The sequence below is a fragment of the Ochotona curzoniae genome, unplaced genomic scaffold (genome assembly GCF_017591425.1).
Source record: "Ochotona curzoniae isolate NIBS_2020 unplaced genomic scaffold, NIBS_Ocur_1.0 contig_908, whole genome shotgun sequence".
NCBI lineage: Eukaryota > Metazoa > Chordata > Mammalia > Lagomorpha > Ochotonidae > Ochotona > Ochotona curzoniae.
The window spans coordinates 17,810,238-17,831,063 of record NW_024466607.1 but is presented as its reverse complement, the minus strand read 5'-3'; the positions used below and the strand labels follow the sequence as shown (position 1 = coordinate 17,831,063).

Here is a 20,826-nt window from a genome sequence, read left to right as displayed (position 1 = left end):
GGTCGATACTATGCCGATCTGAAGCCAGGAGCCTCTTCTGGGTCTCCCACGCGGGTGCAGGTTCCCAAAGCTTTGGGCCGTCCTCGACTGCTTTCCCAGGCCACAGGCAGGGAGCTGGAAGGGAAGCAGGGCTGCCGGGATTAGAACTGGCGCCCATATGGGATCCCGGGCGTGCAAGGCGAGGACCTTTAACCACTTGCGCCACCGCGCCGGGCCCTATTTATTTATTTTGAAAGGCAGAGATATATAAGGAGAAGAAGAGACAGAGATATATCTTTCAGCTACTGATTAAATGGCCTAAATGGCCACAACAACCAGTACTTGGCTGCCCTGAAGCTGGGAACCAGGAGTGTCTTTGGGTTTGGCAAAAGGTTCCAAGGACTTGGTCCGTCCTGTACTGCTTCCCCAGACCCTAAGCAGAGAGCTGGGTCAGAAGTGGAGCCATAGGACATAAACCAGTGCTCTGTGTGGTGCTGGTACGACAGGGCGGAGGATTAGCCTTATGTACCACCACACTGGGAGGGGCCCATTTTATTTATTTGAAAGTGTTACAAAGAAAGAAAGGAAGACAGACAGAGGTTGAGAGATTGAGAGAGAAATCTTTCATCTGCTCTTGTACTCTCCAAGTGGCCTCATAGTCTGACTGAGCCATGCCAAGTCAGGAGCCACAAACTTCTGTGTCTCCCATGTGTATGGCAGGAACCCGAGCATTTGGGCCGTTCTCTGCTGCCTTCACAGGTGCATCAGCAAGGATCTGGATCAGAAGTGGAGCAGCTGGGACTTGGACCAGCACCCATACGATGCCTTGATGTGTTATGCTGGCCCCCAAGTGACAACTTATTCACTGTGCCAAATGCCTGACTCTAGTTTGTAGTTTTTATTAATGTAGAGGAGCATAAATTAAGCATCTTAGTAATGATTTATGTGGAATTCATTCCCATGTCCTGAGTAAAAAATCACAAATATTCTTGTGGAATACAGAGCTAGATTTAAAGATAATAGAACAAGATTGAGGATTGCCTCCTAAAAACAATTTGCAAAGAATTGTGTATTCCAGAGCAACTATCTGAATCTGGAGCCACAGTTCTCATCATTTGTTGTTCTGATGCACTCTCCCCCGCAGGATAGGCAGGTCCCAGGGATGTCCTGTTGGTTGACCCTTCCTGGATTTCTGATTGTCATAACTGTCACCTGGGACGTGTCACAGGTCATAGTTCAGCACGGCCAGTCGTTAACTTCCTCCTTCTAAGACGTCCTCGAGTTGCTCTCTAGGACCTCCCTGTGCGTGTCTGGGTGAGAGCTGTGTGAGCCAGCAGCGCCTCATCACAGCAGATGAGCCCCACCCAGGACACTGGGCTTTTCGTTTGTCCAGCTCATTTCTGGTCTCCTCCTTAAACTGGCCCCTTGTCACATGGCATCGCGTGTCAGCTAAAAAGGCCTCTCCGGAGTGTATAGAGAACTCTTACAAGTCATCAATAAAAAGACAAACCACTCAGTTAAAGAGTGGGCAAAGGTCTTAATGGACATCTCCAAACAAGATAAACAAATTAATGGGCAAGGTGTCTCTCCCTCTCTCCTTTCAAGAGGCACCCCACCTCCCGGCTGGCTCCTGGGAGGTGCTTTCCGCTTCCCTCTTGCCATGTTCTGCTGGTCACTTTGCAAATACAACTTCTCTGACTGCAAAACAAACAGACAAGAAAAAAAAAAAAGTAATGGGCAAGTAAGCCCATGAAAAGATAGCATCATTAGTCATTGGGAAAATGCAAATCTAAGCCACAGCACGATGCTTCTTTATACCAGTCGTATGAAAATAAATTAGAATATAGCAAGTGTTGATGAGTATGTGGAGAAATTAGAACCCCCCTACTTTAAAAAAATTTTTTTTTAATTTTATTTTTTATAATGATTACATGGTGGATCTGAGTGAGAAGGATTGAGGTTTAGGGAAAATTGGGTGGACGCATTGCTTTCAAATTTGCAATTTCTTGTTGTTTCTGGAACCCACCCCTACTTTGCAGGTGGGAGTGTCAAATGGTGCAGCAGCTGTGGGAGACGGTACAGCACCTCTTCAAAGCATGAAACGGATACCCTAGCCCCCAGTCTTCCAGCTCCTGGTTATATGTAGGGCACTGACAACATGTTCACCCAAAACTTGTATACAGATGTTCATAGCAAAACTTTTTTTTTTTTAAAAAAGGTGTTTCTCTTTTTCAAAGATTTCATATATTTAAAAAAATTTATTATTATTTTATGATATAGTTCCATTGGCCTTGGGGTTTCCCTTACCTTCACCCCATGTCCCCTCCCCTCACTGAGTTCCCTGTATTATTACTATAGTAAAGTTCTTCATAAACAGTCATATAATTCAGCATTGCAGGCATAGACAATGGTGGAGAGTCCTGCATCCTGTTGTCAAGATAGAGTTAACAGTTTCATTGGGAATCCATCTTTGATCTGGAAGTAGAAATACATACTGCATTGTATCCTAAAGATTCCATTTGTTTTTAAAGGCCGAGTTAGAGGAGAGACAGGGAGAGATGTTCCATCTGCTGATTTACTCCCCAGATGGCTGTAACAGCTGGAGCGGGCTACTCTGAAGCTCAGAGTATCTTCTAGGTCTCCCACAAGGGTGCAGGGGCCCAAGCATTTGGGCCGTCTTTTACTGCTTTCCCAGGCACATTAGCAGGGAGCTGGGTCAGAAATGGAGCACTCAGGATTCAAAATGACAGCTGTGTCGAATGTCAGTGCCACAGACAGCCTGGTGCATTGTGACACCAACCCCTATGGCAACACTATTCACAGTATTCAGCAGATAGAAACAACCCAAATGTTCATGAATTGATGAATGAATAAACTGTGGTAGATCCTTACAATGGCGTATTGTTAAGCCATAAAAATGAAATGCTGGTTCATGTACTACCAAGTGGGTGAACCTTGAACACAATACATCAAGTGCAAGAAATCAAACACGAAAGGCCACAGTCACGTCATTCCATCCACATGTGATGTCCAAGACAGGCAGGTCCACAGAGGGAGCACGGATAAGTGTTTGCCCAAGAGTGGGAGAGTGGGCGGGAACTACATAATGAGGAATCAGATAGATGTGATAGCTGCCTAACAGTGTGACTATACTAATAGCTACACTAAATGGCCTACTTTAAAACAGAACTTTGAACTTTCTGTATGTCATTCTTCCCTCCTCCATACATAAAAAAGTGGTGGGTCATGCATGTAGTTGTGATGCTTGAGGCATGAAAGAAGGTGTTTGGTAGGTGGGGGTCTGGTCCTCAGACACGGCTGGCAGTGAGGGGTAGGGGAGCCTTGACCTGCTCACAGAGGCTCCCCTTTGCTTGCCATGTGTCTTTCACTGGAGCAGCCTGCGTCGTTGGAAGTCCTAGTCCCTCCCGAGCATGCGCTGCTGTTCTCAGGAGGGAGAGACAGTGGATGTGAGCTTGTGGCAAGGGGTTCTTTGGAAGACTCCTCCCCCACCTGCCAATATTACGCTCTCCACTGCTCCTGGCCACGAGCCATTCTTTTGTCCTCAATGGGTGGAGGCAGGGGTGGGCCTCCTTCCTGTAGTAGCCCTTGCCCTGCCCATGCCCTAGGTGGGAGAGGAGCGAGCCAGGAGCTCAATTCTGCTTTGTAATCACAATGCCACAGGTTTCCGGGGTTTGTGGGACCTGTACAGCCCTAGATGGCAGCGAGTTGGGACCCCTAGACCTTCAGAGAGTGCTGTTAGGGGTGCAGTGGAGAAGGCCTCATCCTTTGGCCAAAGACAACCTTGACTTTGCTGTGCCTGCTGAGCTAGCTGCCATCTCTTCTGCCCGTCCCGAAAAACATATGTCCTCCAGGGAAGGAATGTGTTTGGAACACTGTGCCCAATAGAAAACATGGTTAACTGTGACAGCTGTATGCCTCAATTCACCTTTGAGATCACATTTATAGACCCATTTATTTTATTTACATGGATAGAATCAAGCGGTTCAATTTAACCCCCTCCTGTTTCCTTTCTGCAGCTCTTCTACACTGCAGTCCTGGTGCTCTGCTATGTGGTTTATTTCACAAAGTTACTGGGTTCTCCGGGATCCTCCAAGCCGCAGGCTCTTCCTGTCTCCAGAATAACGGATCTGCTGCCCAGCCTTACAAGAACGAGAGTAAGTGATGCAACTTGTCTCATGTTTAATAACACGTGCTGAGAGAAAGGAACTGGAACCAGCAGGTCGTTACGACAGTAACGGTGGCTGTCTGGCTTTTATAGCACTCTTTACCATGCGCCATACTCACTGGAAGTCGGCACTATTCCCATGTTGGACTGGGCAGTTGCTGCAGGGACTGTCCCGTGCATGGAGGAGAGGGCAGGATCAACATCCCTGATCCCTACCTGCCAAATGCCCGTGGTAGCCATTGCCCAGCAGACACCCAGAAGCACCCCCAGACACTGCCAAGCATGTCCCTGAGAGTCAAATTGGTTTAGAGTAAGGGTGGCTTCTTCTTGCCTGGAGCTTTGGCCACCTGCGCAGGGTGCCAGGCTCTCCTTGCCTTCATCAGGGCTTGCAGCGACCTCAGAGAGGCCAACACTGCCATTGTGTCTGCAGGTGTGGGTGAGGGTGAGCTCAGATGCCAGCAGAGCACAGGCTCTGACTGCTGCACTGCTCTCCCTTCTGCTGTGTGTGCTGACTGTTGATCTCTAGCACAGGCAGCTGAGAGTCTAAAGAAACAGGAGTGGTCCCTCCATAGTTTTCTCCATCTAGCTGTCGGCCTGCATTCCAGACAATCCACTCTGCCCTGCAGCCAGGAGGGCTCTTGATGCTGACATGGGGGAGTGGGGAAGCACTTGCTTTCTCCTTGGTTCTCTGCGTCTGCCCACGTGGCTCTTGTGGGGTCCCTGCTGGCATGCATGGTGCTGGAGTTGCACATGTTGCCTCAGCTCAGGGCCTTTGCCATCTGCTCCCTTCTGAGTGTCTTTTCATGCCCTCTTCCTTGTCATTTGCAGGATGTGGTACACTTGGTTTTGCTAAGGAATGCACTGGACTTACCCTTATTTCTCTTTGGAGCCTGCTTGAGAGCGATAAAATATGTGGGACTTCAGTCCTGGAATGTAGAGACGCCTGAGCTTTGCAGAGATTTGCTCTGACTGCCGGGACCGAAGCCCTGTCCCTACTACTGCCGCTGCCAGGCCTGAGGCTCTGTGGGCCTCACACACACAGGGAAGGTGACTGGTGGATAGGGAGGCAACAGGGATGGAGCTGAAGCCTCCAGTGCTGTTTACAGGGCTCAGGGCCTCCTTCCCTCAAGTGAGATTGTTGCGTTCCGCTGCGAGAGCATGCTTGGGCCAGGCCCTGCTCCTGTCACTCTCCGCGGGTCCCTGCCCTCTGTCCTCCTGGTAGCTATTAGGTGAGAACTGTGAGGTTCAGAGGAGTTACATGTGGAAACCAAACTCACCCAGCTCATGGTGGATCCATTTCCCTCTAAACTTCATTTCTGTCCTTCTTCCAGAAGAAATTGGCTTATGGCCCTTGGTAGTTATTGATTTATTCAAAGATTGGGAAGTTTCAGGTGGAACAATTCATTATTCAAGTTGATTATTTAAAAAGCGAGAGAGGAAGTGAGGCAAATCTGAATGCAGTGTGTGCCTTGGCAGCATGCCCAAATCGAGCCCCAAAGCAGCTTCCTGCCCTGGGGCTCCTTCGTTCAAAACCAGTCTGACAAGGACATTCAGAATCCATCCACCCAAATTATGTAATTCCCCTTCCTGTTCTTATACAATTCCATGTTCTTTAAATACATTTATCAAGCCTTATGATAAATGAATGATTCCTCAAATAATGGCTGCCCTTATGGGCTGGCTTTTTTTTTTTTTATATACTTCTAAGTGATTTGAGAAGTCTGGTAATGTTTAAGTAAAATTGAGATGTTTAAAGCTGTAAGCTTGTATTAAGCTTTATCAAACAATCGGCACGGTGCCAGGTGCTCTCAGTGAAGTCCCCTGCTCCAGCACCTGCGCTGTGATGGGGGCACAGGGTGGGTAATTGGCTCGCAGCACAGCCTGTGTGTCGGCAGCTGTCAAGGCAGAAGCATGGGGGACGGACAGATGACTGACGTGTAGGAGCATCAAGGCAGGCTTCGTGGAGGAAGCTGCTTTTGAGTTGGTTCTGGACACATGGGTGAGCAGAGGTGAAATACACATGGTGGTAGCTGCGGGCAAGAAGAAAGTGACTGTTGAGATTGGGAAAGCTGGCGTGATTGGGGGGTTGTGTTGGCTTTACAGTTGGGAAGGAAGAACCAACAGGAGGTAAATGGAGGCTGAGATGGGAGGTGAGCCTGGCAGGCGATGGCGGACTCCCTGCCACGGAGTTCAGCCTTAACTAATGGGGGCAGAAAGTCCTTGGAAAGGTTGTGGATTAGTGCTAGAGGTGAAGGGCTGTGCCTTGTTTGCTCTGACCATATCTTCCCACCAGCGCTGTGATGCAGGACCTCTCATCCCATTTAACAGATGGGAAAACCAAGGTTTGGCAGAGCTAAGTGTCCTGCTCACGGTCTAGTAAGTCAAGGATCTCCCTTTGAGTCCGGCCTAGTGTGAGAAGGTAGGCTGAAGAAAAAGTTGAAAGCAGAATAGCTCCATGAGCAGTGGTGGCACAGTGAGGACAGTGGGAGGGTGGGCAGGGATGGGAGACCGGGCACAGCTGGAGCATGTGGGAGAGAACAAGCCAGTGTTGTGTGTGGTGGTGGAGGTGACAAGATCGGGGGACAGGACTGTGGCCCCGGCTCCGCTGTGTGGGGGGTTAGGCTGCAGCTGACTGGGGCTACCTGGGAAGTGGAAGAGTGACTCAGACTGAAATGTAGTGGCCACACACCTTCCCTGGGGCCACCTGTTGCTGTCCCAGCTGCAGCTGCTCCATGTGAGGCTGTGGGATGCCTGGTGGGGCGGCGGCTTGGAGATTCCTGGCTGTTCAGCCAGCACAGCAGCAACTCTGTGGCCCATGCCGGGTGATGGATCTGTGCGGAACATGGCTCTGAGCCAGGTGGTGAACCTCCACAGAACCTGCTTCCTTTGGGAGTCCCCATCTCTGCCTGGACTTCCTGCTCTGTGCCCAGAGATGGTGAGCAGGGTGGCCGTCCCCTCTGAGCCACATACCATTGAAATGGAAGCCTTGTGGGAGGGCAGAACCTCCGGGAAGAGCTTGCCTAGTGTCCACGGTGCCCAAGCAGTGATTCCATTCTCCCCCTGGGGATGATGTACCAAGCTCAGTATCTTCCCCAGCCTGCTTCCTCCCTACCAGGGCTTCACTCCAGACAGCTGCACTTTGGAAAGAGTGCAAGTGCTCCTGGGCTCCTGGGTTCCTAAGGGCCCCGGTGGCAGGGAGTCTGGGTGAGGTGCTGTTACATCTTCCTGAAGCTGACAGTGCCCTCTAGTGGTGATGGCTGGTACTCTCTGCTGTGGTGTCAGCTCTGTATGGTCAGGGTGTAGTGTGGGCCAGGAGAAGAGGTCTCCACCCAAGCTATTGAACAACTCCATACAGGTCTGTGTCCACTTTGAGTGACAATTTTTCCCCCAGATTTCTTTATTGGATGCTTCTTGGTGCTTAGCATTAACTGGGGAATTAGGTGGGAGAGGAAATTCACACTGAGGTTTAGGGATCAGAACGAGTTAGCCTGGCCTGCAGCACTGTGTTCTCAGGCCGGAAATGCTTGGAATCTTGTGTTTGTTTTGTTTTCTCTTCCAGGCTTCTGTGAACTGGAAAGAGGCAAAACTGACTTGGAGCTTTTTCAAACAGTCCTTCTTGAAACAGATCTTGACGGAAGGTAGGTGAGACACTCCCCTGACAGCCAGGAGACCTCGACAGAAGCCAGGGTTCTCACAGGACTGCCATTACCTGGATCCCTGCCACCTGCCTACGGCTGGACACAAGGACCCAGAAATGGAGGTTTTGTTACTTAGTATTGTTGATTTTTTTTTCTTTAAGATTTCTTTCTTTTTATTGCAAAGTCAGATATACAGAGATGAAGATCTTCCGTCCGATGATTCACTCCCCAACTGACTGCAACAGCCGGTGCTATGCCGATCCAAAGCCAGGAGCCCGGAACTTCTTTCCGGGTCTCCCACACAGGTGCAGGGTCCTAAAGCATTGGGCTGTCCTCCATTGCTTTCCCAGACCACAAGCAGGGAGCTGGATGGGAAGTGGAGCTGCCAGGATTAGAACCGGCGCCCGTATGGGATCCCGGGCGTGCAAGGCGAGGACTTTAGCTGCTAGGCCACTGTACTGGGCCCATGTTTTTTTTTTTTTTTTAAAGATTTATTTTTATTATTTTTTCATTGGAAAGGCGGATATACAGAGAGGAGAGACAGAGAGGAAGATCTTCCGTCCGATGATTCACTCCCCAAGTGAGCACAATGGGCCGATACTATGCCGATCCGAAGCCAGGAGCCTCTTCCGGGTCTCCCACGCGGGTGCAGGTTCCCAAAGCTTTGGGCCGTCCTCGACTGCTTTCCCGGGCCACAGGCAGGGAGCTGGAAGGGAAGCGGGGCTGCCGGGATTAGAACCGGCGCCCATATGGGATCCCAGGCATGCAAGGCGAGGACCTTTAACCACTTGCGCCACCGCGCCGGGCCCCCATGGTTTGTTTTTAAATAAGGAGAGCGAAAGCAGCATTTCTTTAGTTTTATGCTTTCAGTAAATGGAGTCTGCAAGAAAGAGATTTTATTTTTGTTTTTAAAGATTTGTTTATTTTTGTTGGAAAGGCAGGTTTACAGAGAAACCCTCAGGAAACGCTTTTCCACCTCAAGAAGTGCTTCCTGTTGAGTCTGTGCTTATGGTGATGGACAGTTCAACTCACAGATTATTTATATTCAGATTATCTAACCTTCCTTAAAACGTGGGACAATCATTTTCACTGTCAGTATTTTAGTAAACTCCCTGTACTACTACTCTATTTCTTACGCTGATTTTTAAATTATTTATATATATATATATATACAAAAAGCAGATTAACAGAGAAAAGGAGAGACAGAAAGAGGATCTTCCATCCACTGGTTTACTCTCCAAATGGCCAAACCACCAGAGCTGAGCTGATCCCAAGTTAGGAGTCAAGAGCTCCTCCATGTCTGTCATTTGGGTGCAGGGTCCCAAGTTCTTGAGCCGTCCTCTACTGCCTCCCCAGGCTGTAAGCATAGAGCTTGATTGGAAGTGAAGCAGCCAGCACGTGTACCTATGACCAAATGGAATGCCAGCCAGCAGGCAGAGGGTTAGTCAGATGTGCCACCATGCTGAGCCTTTCCCCTCCACCCCTCATTATCATTTTGAGATTATTTGAAATTACTGGTAGGATAGGAATCGCATCTTTAACTGACTATCTAGTTTTTTTTTCCTTTGAGAGTATTTGTCAAAGGGAAAATTTGTGTTCTTTTGTTTGTTTTGTGTTTTGTCCAACTGTAAGACTTATTTATTTATTTTTATTGGAAAGTCAGATTAACAGAGGAGAGACAGAAAGCTCTTCCATCCGTTGCCATTCGCTGATTCACTCCCCAAGTAGCCACAATGGCTGGAGCTGAGCTTATCCAAAGCCGGGAGCCAGGAGCTGCTTCTGGGTCTCCTACACGGATGCAGGGTCTCAAGGCTTTGGGCTATGCTCTGCTGCTTTTCCAGGTTACAAACAGGGAGCTGTATGCTAAGTGGATCATCTCTGGGGCATGAACTGGTGCCCATATGGGATCCTGCAAGTTACATGGCGAGAATTTAGCCGTTGAGCCATCACGTTGGGCCCAATGGGAAAATTTGATAGGTGATGAAATGAGAGATTAACTGTTTATTGGAAATGCTAATTATTTTATTTTTCCGTTTATAGGTGAGAGATATGTGATGACATTTTTGAATGTATTAAATTTTGGCGATCAGGGTAAGATGTTTTAGTCATAAGTGGATACCATTAATAGATGGTTCCTATTACTTTTTTTCTGTAGCTTAAAATGTTTTATGACTAAGAAACTTGTAAATGAATATTATAATAATAAATGGATCCTGATGCAAATTACAGGGTGCTTTTAAAAATATATACAGGGTGCTGCCCAGGCCTGTTACAGGTCTATGTTCTTAATCTTTATTCTGGGTTGTTGCCCACACAGAGGTAAGAATTCACAGCAGGAGCAGGTTTACTTAAAGGCAGGTGAGCCTGCATTGATGCCTGAGTGGGGCCTCCATATAGAGGGATCTCCAGCACAAGTGAGACAGAGTTGCCTGGAACGGAGGAGGAGGCCCAAGAAGCTCCCTGCATTTGCTCCAGAGCACAGGAAGGGCTCTTCCCACATTGTCAGTCTCTTTCATGACAGACTTGGTGCCCCAATTGAATTACCAACACGGTGGAGTCTGGGTGGAGTGTAGTATGCATAAGGGCTTCTGAGATTTTCAGGAATTTAACTTCTGTGTGACCATGATGACCCCTCCTTCCTGTTGCCATGTGCAGCTTGACAAGGAAGGAGCTGGAGTTACAGTCCAGGCAGAAATCCCAGCTCACCCATCCCTGTCCAATCCCCTGCCTGACTTCCCCTTCTTCCCATCATCTCTAATGAGATCTGGATGGCACGTTTTCATTGAGACCCCCTGCCCTCTGCCTTGTTGCTGCAGTCTAGTCCCTGAGGGGTGGGGAGTCCATGGAGAGGAGAAAAGGGCAGTTACTACCACTGTCACTAGGGTCGCCTGTGTGTGTGTGTGTGTGTGTGTGTGTTGGGGGGGCTACATAGGCATCTCTCCATTATTTTTTATATTTATTTTTAGTGTAATCTCAACAGAAATATAAATAGAAAAAAATTTGCATTAATGATTTTAACTTTAAAATGGTGGTAATAGGAGCATTTTGTATCTTGACTGTGTTATCAGTAACTCAGTAATGATATTGTACCATAGTGTTGTAAGATCTGACTATTCAGCAAAACTGGGTAGAATGCGTGGAATCTCTCTATTATTATTTCATAAAGCTATACATGAATTTGTAGTAAAGACTTCAGGAAAGTTTACTTATAAAACATTTGGATAATAATTTGATGGTGCCATAAAAATTTAAATAGAAGCACAAGCACATATATGATTGTTGTTTGTCTTTTTGCTTTGCAGGTGTCTATGATATAGTGAATAATCTTGGCTCCCTTGTGGCCAGATTAATTTTCCAGCCAATAGAGGAGAGTTTTTATATATTCTTTGCTAAGGTGCTGGAGCGAGAAAAGGATGCTGCTCGTCAGAAACAGGTAGTCTTAGTTCATGTATCACCATTCCTCATCAGAATTCTCCCTCTCAAGGCGGACAACTCTTAGTCTGCTAAGGTTCGTTTTTCTATCACATTCACAATGATGGTAGAACCCAGAGCTCGTTTCTTTCATCTTCCTCCCATCTGTGGCTGCCTCTTTTATCTTACCCCTTTGTCTTTATGACCTTACTCTTCAAAATATTTTACTTATTTATTTGTTTGAAAGGCAGAATTACAGAGAGATAGAGAGCAGAGAAATCTCCCATCTGCTGGTTCATTCCCCAAATAGCTACAGTGGCTGGAGCTGATCTGAATGTAGGAGCCAGGAGTTTCTGAATCTCCCACATGGATACAGGGGCCCGACACCTGGGTCATCCTCTGCTGCTTTCCCAGGTCATTTTTAGCAGGGAGCTAGATCAAAAGTGGAGCAGCTGGGGCTCAAACCAGCTCCCAAATGGGATGCTTCATCACAGGAGGTGGCTTTACCTGTTATGCTTCTGTGTTGGCCTGTGGGACTCAACTTCTTCAGCCATCACTGGTGTCCCCTAGGATGCATGTTTAGCAGGAAGCTACAATCAGGAGCCAGGATTAGAAATGGAGCCCAGATACTGTGATATGGGATGCAGGTGTCCCAGCTACCCAGCTAGCATCTCAATGAGTAGGCCAAACTCCTCTTCACTCGGCCTGGGAATAAAGTTGCTTTTCTCATCCTCCGATGCTCAAGAATAAAAGGTCATTAAGCCCGAAGGAAGGCTAGCCTAGAGCATGGGGAAGGAAGAATGGCATTGGGTTTCACTCCCCACACCGGTTGTTTAACCTTCCTGCAGACATGACATTCCCTGCGCTCCAGCAGGGTGACTGACCTTGTGGTTGATCAGTGCTCAACTCTGGCTCCTGTCTCCAGCTTCCTGCTGCTGATCTGAAAGGCGATGGTGATGGCTCAAGACATTGCGCCTGCTACCTCTGTGGGAGACCTGGATTGAGTTCCTGGCTCCTGACCCTGGCCTGGCTACTTTTTCTTGCTCTCTGCAATTTTCTTTTAAAAAGGAAAAATGTTTTGTTGTTTTTACAAGAATAAATATAAAGGCCAACACAATGGCTCAGCTGGCTAATCTTCCACCTCTATGAGCCAGCAACCTATATGGATACTGGTCTGTGTCCTGGCTGTTCCAATTCCCCTCCAGCTCTCAGCTTGTGGCCTGAGAAAGCAGCAGAGGACGGCCCAAAGCCTTGGAATGCTGCACCTTCATGGGAGACCCAGATAAGGCTCCTGGCTCCTGGCTTCAGGTCTGCTCAGCTCCACCTGTTGCAGCCATTTGGGGAATGAACCAGATGGATGATTTTTCTCTCTGTCTGTAGATCTACCTTTCTAATGAAAATAAATAAATCTTTAAAAAAAATAAATTTGAGGAGGCAAAATGAGAATTGCTAAGTAATGTTTAAAATAATTTATCCTAAATGGATTGAAAGCTAACCCCCTCCCTCACCTCCTAAGGAGCTGCATTATCTTCTTTCCTGCAATTATTAGTTGTTATTGAATCAAACACAGGGTTTGGAAGAGTGCTGATGCCCCAGTGCAGCTGGAAGCATGGGGCAGTGGCTGGAGGAAGGCCAGATGTGAAAGTTTCCCAGCCTGTGATTCATCCAGCTTCCTTCCTTCCCCCACCCCAGGAGGATATCGCTGTGGCCGCTGCAGTCTTGGAGTCGCTGCTCAAGCTGGCTCTGCTGACCGGCCTGACCATCACAGTTTTTGGCTTTGCCTATTCTCAGCTGGCTCTGGACATCTACGGAGGCAGCATGCTCAGCTCAGGATCCGGTGCGTGTGAGACTTTTGTCGGGCTTTGTTCTAATATCTGAGCAGAAATGGGAGAGTAATGAACTTCCAGAACTTGGGCGTGCACACCTGACATCTGTGTCAGTGCTGGGAAGGTTGTGTGGTAGCTGGGGCTGTTCCTCCTGCTTGGAGTTCAGATGCATGAGCAGGGTGTGGTCTGGGGCTTTGGCGCCCAGCAGCAGGTTCCCTAGTCCCACTTGGAGCAGTCGCTGCTGGGTGTCCTTCCTGGTGGAGTGTGTGAGAGTCCTGGAGGATGGCCCAGAGCCATTGGCAGTGAATGAAACTGACCTCAGCAAAGAGAGAGGTCTGTTTAATCCAGGGACCCATGGTTCTCAGAAGAGAAAAAGAGACTCACTTTGCTGTAGCAGATGCCCAGGCTGCTGAGACTGACTGTGCTTGCTAGGCCTTGGGAGGCTTCCCCTGCTTCAACATCTGACAGGCTGAAGGCTGGCAGTTCATTTCCAGTGTTTGATGAAGGTTTTCATTTTTGTTTTTCAGTCTTGCTTTATTTATTTATTTATTTATTTATTTATTTTAAAGATTTATTTTATTTTTATCAGAAAGGCGGATATACAGAGAGGAGAGACAGAGAGGAAGATCTTCCGTCCGATGATTCACTCCCCAAGTGAGCACAACGGCTGATGCTATGCCGATCTGAAGCCAGGAGCCTCTTCCGGGCCTCCCGCGCGGGTGCAGGGTCCCAAGGCTTTGGGCCGTCCTCGACTGCTTTCCCAGGCCACAGGCAGGGACCTGGATGGGAAGTGGAGCCGCTCGGATTAGAACGGGCGCCCATATGGGATCCTGGGCATGCAAGGCGAGGACCTTAACCACTGTGCTATCGCGTCGGGCCCGAGTCTTGCTTTATTTATATGTAAGGCAAAGTGACAGAGAAACAGGGAAAGATAGAGATCTTCCATATGTTGATTTACTTCTCATATGGCTACAACAGCCAGGTGTGGGCCAGGCTGAAATCAGGAGCTAGAAACTCCATTCTGGTCTCCTGTGCAGTTGTCAGGGGCCAAAGCACTTCAGGCCTCCTTTGCTGCCTCCCAGCTGGCTTAGCAGGAACCTGGATCAGAAGTAGAGCAGCCAATACTCAAACTGGCACTCCAGTATGGAATGCTGGCATCACAGGAGGCAGCTTACCACACTGTGCCACATCACTGGCACCCACAGAGATGATTTTAATTCCTCATGAGAGAGAAAAAGAGAGAGAGAGAGATTGTTCATCTCCTGGTTTGTCCCCAAGATAGCCACACAGCCTGCACTGGGCCAGAATGAAACCAGGAGTCCAGAGCTTCTTCTGGTCTTCCATACGGATATAGGGGTTGCAAGGACTTGGATCATCTTCCACTACTTTCCCAGGCACATTAGCAGGAAGCTGGATTGAAAGTAGAGCATCCAGGACTTGCACTGCCACCCATATGAAATACCAGGATCACAGGTGGTGGCTTTATCTGCCCCCACAACTCTAACCCTGTGTTTTTAACTTTAAAAACTTACATATTTTTATGAAAGGCTATGTGTCAGATGAGAGAGAGAAAGAGAGAGAATGATGGGGGGAGGGAGAGAAGGAGAGAGAGATGTTCCAACTGCTGATTTCATTTCCCAAATGGCTACAACAGCCAGACTTGAGTCAGACTGAAACCAGCATCCAGGAGCCCCATCCAGCTCTACCACACGAGTGGCAGGGACCCAAGAACTCGGGACATCACAGCTTCCTTGCCAGGTGCAAGAACAGGGCGTGGATTGGAAACAGTACCTGCCACAGGGGCCAGCGCTTCAGCGTGGAATATCAGTATCACAAGCCATGACTTGACCTGCTGTGCTACCTGCCTGCCTCTACCAGTGGAAACATGCCAGGCTGCCCCTCTCACTGTAGCGCCTCTGAGTGCTGCCTGCGGTTTTGCCTTTGTGTATTATTCTCTTTCCATGCTAAGAAGCAGTCGCTGTGCAAGGGCCTGGCGCTCAGTGGCTAAATCCTTGCCTGGCATGCACCAGGATCCCAGATGAACACCGGTTCGTGTCTCAGCAGCTACACTTCCCATTCAACTCCCTGCTTGTGGCCTGGGAAAGCAGTCGAGGATGGCCCAAAGTCTTGGGACCCTGCACCCGCATGGGAAACTTGGAAGAAACTCCTGGCTCCTGGACTCGGATTAGTGCAGCTCCAGCTGCTACGACCACTTAGGGAATGAACTAGCAAATGGAAGATCTTTCTCTTCCTCTCTCTGTAAATCTGCCCATCCGATAAAAATAAAGAAATTTTAAAAAGAAAGAAAGAGGGGGAAAGAAAGGAAGAGAGGAGAGGGGTAGAGAGAAACAGTCACTGTGAGCTGCCCACCACGGGCTGATCGTGTCCTCTGTTGCTCATCAGTCTGGCTGCTGTGTGTGGAGGAGATGGCAGCGTTGTACAGGTGCTTCTGTGAGCACGGGCTTCATTGCTGCTGGCTGCGTGTGTAGGATTGGAATTGCTGAGATGTTGGTTGGCTCTGTGTTTATTTCACTCAGCCATCTCAGCCATGGCCCCCTTCAGAGAGATGGATGGTCTTATTTGCCAGGCTCCTATTCTCTCGTTAGGAAATGTTCCCACAGTCGCTTGTTAGCTGTACAACAGCATGCTTTCGTTTTAGGACAGAATGCCATTGTAGGATCTGATAGTTGCTGCAGAGTTGTGGCTCTGTTGTGTCCATAGTTTCCTGCTGGTCCTGGGCAGTAGGCTTCTCCTGAAGGTCTTTGTTGTTGTTTAGGTTTGTTTGTTGGTTTTGTTTCAGGATCTGTTTCACTGAAATTCCCTTGACATGCAGGGTACCAGTATGTGTTTGTGCTTAAGCCAGCAGTCCCTTCATACTGATTAAAAAGTGAGCACATTTGCCTGAAAGCCAGATAAGTCTTCAGTTGTTCAATAATAAAGCCATAGACTCATTCATAATTGTCCTTTTATTTGTGACTGATTGTGTTAGCCAGTGTCCTGGAATACTGGGAATCCTTCCAGACAATTGGTTACATGGACTTGAGAGCCTGCAGTCTGCCCACCAATAGCATCACCACGTCTCATGACCCAGGTCTTGGATTTCCCGAGCACAGAGCCAAGCCAAACGTGCATGTGGGCCTCCTGCACGTGGGCTCGAGAGTTTCTGTGGGTTGTTTCCTTGCAGGTCCTGTTCTGCTGCGCTGCTATTGCGTCTACGTTCTCCTGCTCGCCATCAATGGAGTGACCGAGTGCTTCACATTTGCAGCTATGAGCAAAGAGGAGGTAGACAGGTGGGTACCCTAGAAGGTGCACCCCTCACCACGTCCTTTACCCTAGAGGTGGTGATTCATTGGTCTTCCTTCTTCTGGTTGTGAGTGTGCACCTGCAGGGTGCTCTCTCAGAGGGTGCACTTAAACCACAGGTGTGGTGCAGCCCTGGGTCTCTGTCACAGCAACACAAATTAGTCCCCTCCCCAATCCCTGGCCTGGTAGGGCTGGGAGGCAGCAACTGCTCTGTGCTTCCCTTGCTAGAGGGAAAAGTATCAGCCCACAAGGGCTGTGTCCTTCAGGTTTGCTGGGCCAGGCACAGGACAGAGCAGAAGTCCAGAAGGTAGCAAGGTCATCTCTCCAGGCATCTGCAGAGGAAGAGGCTGAGGAGAAGGAGAAAGCCTGACAGGGAAAAGAGGGGAGAGTGTGAGTGTGGCGCCTAGGGCACTGGCCCTCGTTATCCTGTTGCCCCAGGGGAGTCCTTATGCTGCCACTGTAACCCTGATTGTTCCTGCAGGCCTTCAGAGGCCTGGGCTTGGGGACAGGATGGTGAAGGGCAGCTCAGGGTGTGCAGTAGCCCCTCTTTGTGCCCCATTCTGCGCTGGCTTATGTGGAAGCTTCTGTTTGCCACACACTGGTTAAGGGCTAGCGTCTGGACCACATATCCAGCCCATATTCTCTTGGGTCCCTGGTCCTGGTTCCCTCTCACAAGCAGATCTAGGACTTTAAGAGACTTGAGCCAAACAATCTGTCAACACAGAAATGGCTCTGATTCGAAAACTGTGGGTGAGAACCTGGCCTTGGCCGGCTTTCACTGTAACAGTTACAACCAGCTCTGGTGACCTGGTGCACAGTGAGATGGCACACCCAGAGTGAGGCTTCCCTGAACAGGAGGCACCTGCTAAGGCCCATGACCCACTGGTGCTTCTTTGATGGAATGCCATGTCGTGACCTACTGATTTCTCAGTCCTCTGGCGGGTCTCAGCACATGGTTGTAGAGTATAAGCAGTGGTCTAGACATGGTTTTCCTCTCAGCTAGTCAAGTTTGTAGCTGTAGAACTGCTTGGAGTCCATCCTTGGCCTCAGGAGTGGAAAGATCTGCTTAAATTTAACCTTGAAAATGCAATGCTTTAATTAGAAAAGTGCTTCTAGCATTGAATAATTTAAAAATATACCTTACAATATATTAGGTAATGTGTGGGCATCTGGTGCAGCAGTTAAATTGCTCCTGGGATGTCTGCATTCCACATTGGAGGGCCTGATTCCTGTCCAGGCTGCACTTCCACTTCCAGCTTCCTGCTAACACATCCCCTGGGAGGCAGCAGGTGATGGCTCAACTGCTTGGGTCCCTGCCACCTGTGGGGGAGACCTGCAGTAGTTTCCAGGCTACTGGCTTCGGCCTGCTCCAGCACTGGTTGTGTGTGTGTGCTTAGGGAGTGAATCAAAAGATAAAAGATTCTTTATGACTTTCAAATAAAAAAAACTTTAAAAAATGAGAACATAATAAGTGTGGTGTTGTGGTACAGTAGAACAGGCTGCACTGAGAGTGGGGGCTTCTGAAGGGACAGTAGAGCGCAGGAAGTGGCAGCATGAATCACGTTCTGTGTGTGACCATAACTGTGTGTGCCACCTGTCACACTGCTGGCAGTGCAGGAAGTCTTTATCTCCGTGTCACACAGATATAGTAGTGCCCTGAGCCACAGGGTTTAGAGGGCAAGGCAGCACCCCTGTGCAAAAGGGTCTGATGGGCCGCTGCTGTGACCCTAACCCACTGTTAACCAAGCGCCAGTGTCACACACGGTCCACACCGTGTGCGCCCTCACACGTGTCAACAGCTTGAGCTTCCCATTCTCCTCCCTTCTGCTCAGATGTGGGACAGAGAGGAGTGACCTTCTGTGCTGTCCAGGTAGCGTGTGAGGTCAGGAGAGCCTGGAGTCCGGGGAGCACGGAGTCTTTCCCTTGTATTAATGTTTAGAATCGTTTATAACTTCCCAAATGGCCACACTGACAAGAGCTGGACTGGTACAAAGCTGGGAGCCAGGAGCTTCCTCTGGGTCTCCCACGTGAGTGCAAGGAGCTGAGGACTTGGGCCATCCTCTACTGCTTTCCCAGGTCATTAGCAGGAAGCTGGATTGGAAATGAATCAGTTGTGACTTGAACAGGTATCCCATATGGGATGCTGTCGCACAGGCAAGAGATTAGCGTGCTATACCACTGTACCAGCCCCCATGTTCTCTTTTAAATGTCATGGTGTTATGGTGGGACGAGGTGCCCACTGCCCTGCTCTGCTTGCCTCCCTGTCTCCAGGTACAATTTCACCATGCTGGCCCTGTCCTGCTCGTTCCTGGTTCTGTCCTACCTCCTGATCCGTTGGTGTGGCAGCGTGGGCTTCATCTTGGCTAACTGCTTCAACATGGGCATTCGTATCACACACAGCCTTGGCTTCATCCACTGCTACTACCGCGGGAGCGCGTACCGGCCCCTGGCTGGCCTGCGTCTGTCGCCACTCCTCCTTGGGGCCTTTGCCTTCAGTGGGGGGATCACTAGTGTGTCAGAGGTAAGATTCCCTGCAGCCCTCACCCCACTTCCTCCTGGGGACTGATTGCTGTACCCCCCTCGTAGAGAGAGGGGTCTCCTCTCTGCTCTGTCTGAACCACCTGGGTGAGTGTCTCCTCAGGTCCCCTTCCCAATCTCCAGGGAGAAAGCACTGGAAGATGCACCATGTGGCTATCCCGCCTTCTGTCTAACCCAGGAGCTGGGACAACCTGGCCAGTGACAGTGGCTTCTCTCCCCAGATGTTCCTGTGCTGCGAGCAGGGCTGGCCAGCCAGACTGGCGCATGTGGCTGTGGGGGCCTTCTGCTTGGCTGTGACGCTCAGGACAGCGTTCCTCACAGAGACCAGGCTGATCCACTTTCTTAGGACTCAGTTGGGAGCATCCAGACTCGCTAACAAATTGACTTGACCCCACCACCACCACTGCCAGGATGCCTGGTCACCTGTGGCAGCAGTGCCAGCTGCGGGGCGGGTCTGCAGGCAGAACCTGTCTGGTGGTCACCAGTCCTGCAGTGCGTGGGTCTGCAGGGGAGTGAGAGTTGCCCGGATCCTCAGCAAGACATCCACGAGCCGCCGGCAGCCACGTGGTCGCTTCAGATGGACACACGGGTGAGGAGTCCCCATGAAGCCCAGAGTCCTTTAAAATAGATGCTGTTGTTTCCACCAGCGTTTCTCTTTGGTGTACACTTGTGGATTTACTTTGGCCATGACAGCCTTCTGGAATGCAAGCTGCAAAGCCTTGCTTTCAGGATTGGGCGTCAGTAACCCTCTGGCTGTGGCAACCCTCACAGACATGCTCCACTTGTTCTGTGAAGCAGGAGCCACCTGTGGCTGCAGCTGGAGCTGGGTCCCCACAGCTGGAGCTGGGTCCCCACAGCTGGAGCTGGGTCCCCTCGCTCCTCACCCCCTGCCCCCAGTCAGTGCTCTAGTTCCAAGTCTTACTTGTTTTCATGTGAAAGGCAGAGAGACCTATCTTCCAGCCTGGCTCATTTTCCATATGGTCACAATGGCCAAGGCTAGGCTCCACTAATGCCAGGAGCTGCGACCTTCTTCCCAGTCTTCCACATGGATGCAGGGAATCAGACGCTTGAGCCATCTTCCACTGCTTTCCCAAGCACTTCTGCAGGGAGCTGGATTGGAAGTGGAGCAGCTAGGACATGAACCAGTCTCCATTATAGTTGCCAGAGTCTCAGCAGGAAGCTTAACCAGCACTGCCACAACACTAGTCTGACCTTTTAGAGGAGAAATGTCAACTAGTTAGGGTTAGGGTTAATGGGGAACTATTCAGATCACCACTTGCTGGAGTGGGGGAGAATTACTGGGCGTGGCCACATGTGCCCAGGCCAGCCCATGCCTTGTCTCGGGTGGGCCCTTAGGATTGTTGAGCTGTGAGCATGCTGGCCCCACACTCCAGCTCTGCCCACCTGAGAGCAGAACATGGAAGAACTCTCTCGTTCCGAGGGAGCTGCTTTGTCCCTTTCTCACAGGGCACTCAGGGAGCTGCAGCCAGGCAGATGTCCCTTGTCATCCTCGGAATGAAAACCGAGACTCAGCAGCACTCCCAGTCCGGCCGCGTCTGCTGAGCCGCTGTTTCCCACACAAGGGCAGCACAGCCTTGCTGAGCTCGGCAGCAGCACTCTGGGCCGGTGTTTTCTTTTTTCCCTGAGATGGGGACCCCTGCTGGATCCTGGTGTCCTTTGAGGCTGTGCACAGACTAGCCTTTGGGTGTCAACAGCTAACAGTGCTCTGGCCTGGGGGCCCCAGATCTTCTGTGTTCACATCCAGTGATGACAGCTCATGTCGTGTATTAAAACACTTGCGCCAGGCCTGGTGCAGTAGCCTAGTGGCTAAAGTCCTTGCCTTGCATGCCCAGGTTCCCATATGGGTCCCGATTCATATCCCCTCCAGCTCCACTTCCTTTCCAGCTCCCTGCTTGTGACCTGGGAAAGTAGTAAAGAATGGGCCA

The 20,826-nt window shown here is 49.7% G+C and overlaps 1 protein-coding gene across 1 annotated transcript in view; it reads left to right on the top strand.

The window, feature by feature from the left end:
- RFT1 (RFT1 homolog) overlaps positions 1-19,774 on the top strand; it is a 31,805-nt gene extending 12,031 nt beyond the window's left edge. The window contains exons 6-13 of the mRNA XM_040994622.1: positions 4,017-4,154; positions 7,725-7,803; positions 9,844-9,894; positions 11,106-11,236; positions 12,907-13,051; positions 16,225-16,330; positions 18,614-18,863; positions 19,102-19,774. Of these exons, the coding sequence (XP_040850556.1) occupies positions 4,017-4,154; positions 7,725-7,803; positions 9,844-9,894; positions 11,106-11,236; positions 12,907-13,051; positions 16,225-16,330; positions 18,614-18,863; positions 19,102-19,269 (1,068 nt within the window). The 3' untranslated portion in view covers positions 19,270-19,774. The remainder of the gene's footprint in view (positions 1-4,016; positions 4,155-7,724; positions 7,804-9,843; positions 9,895-11,105; positions 11,237-12,906; positions 13,052-16,224; positions 16,331-18,613; positions 18,864-19,101) is intronic.
- The last annotated feature ends 1,052 nt before the right edge of the window (positions 19,775-20,826 follow it).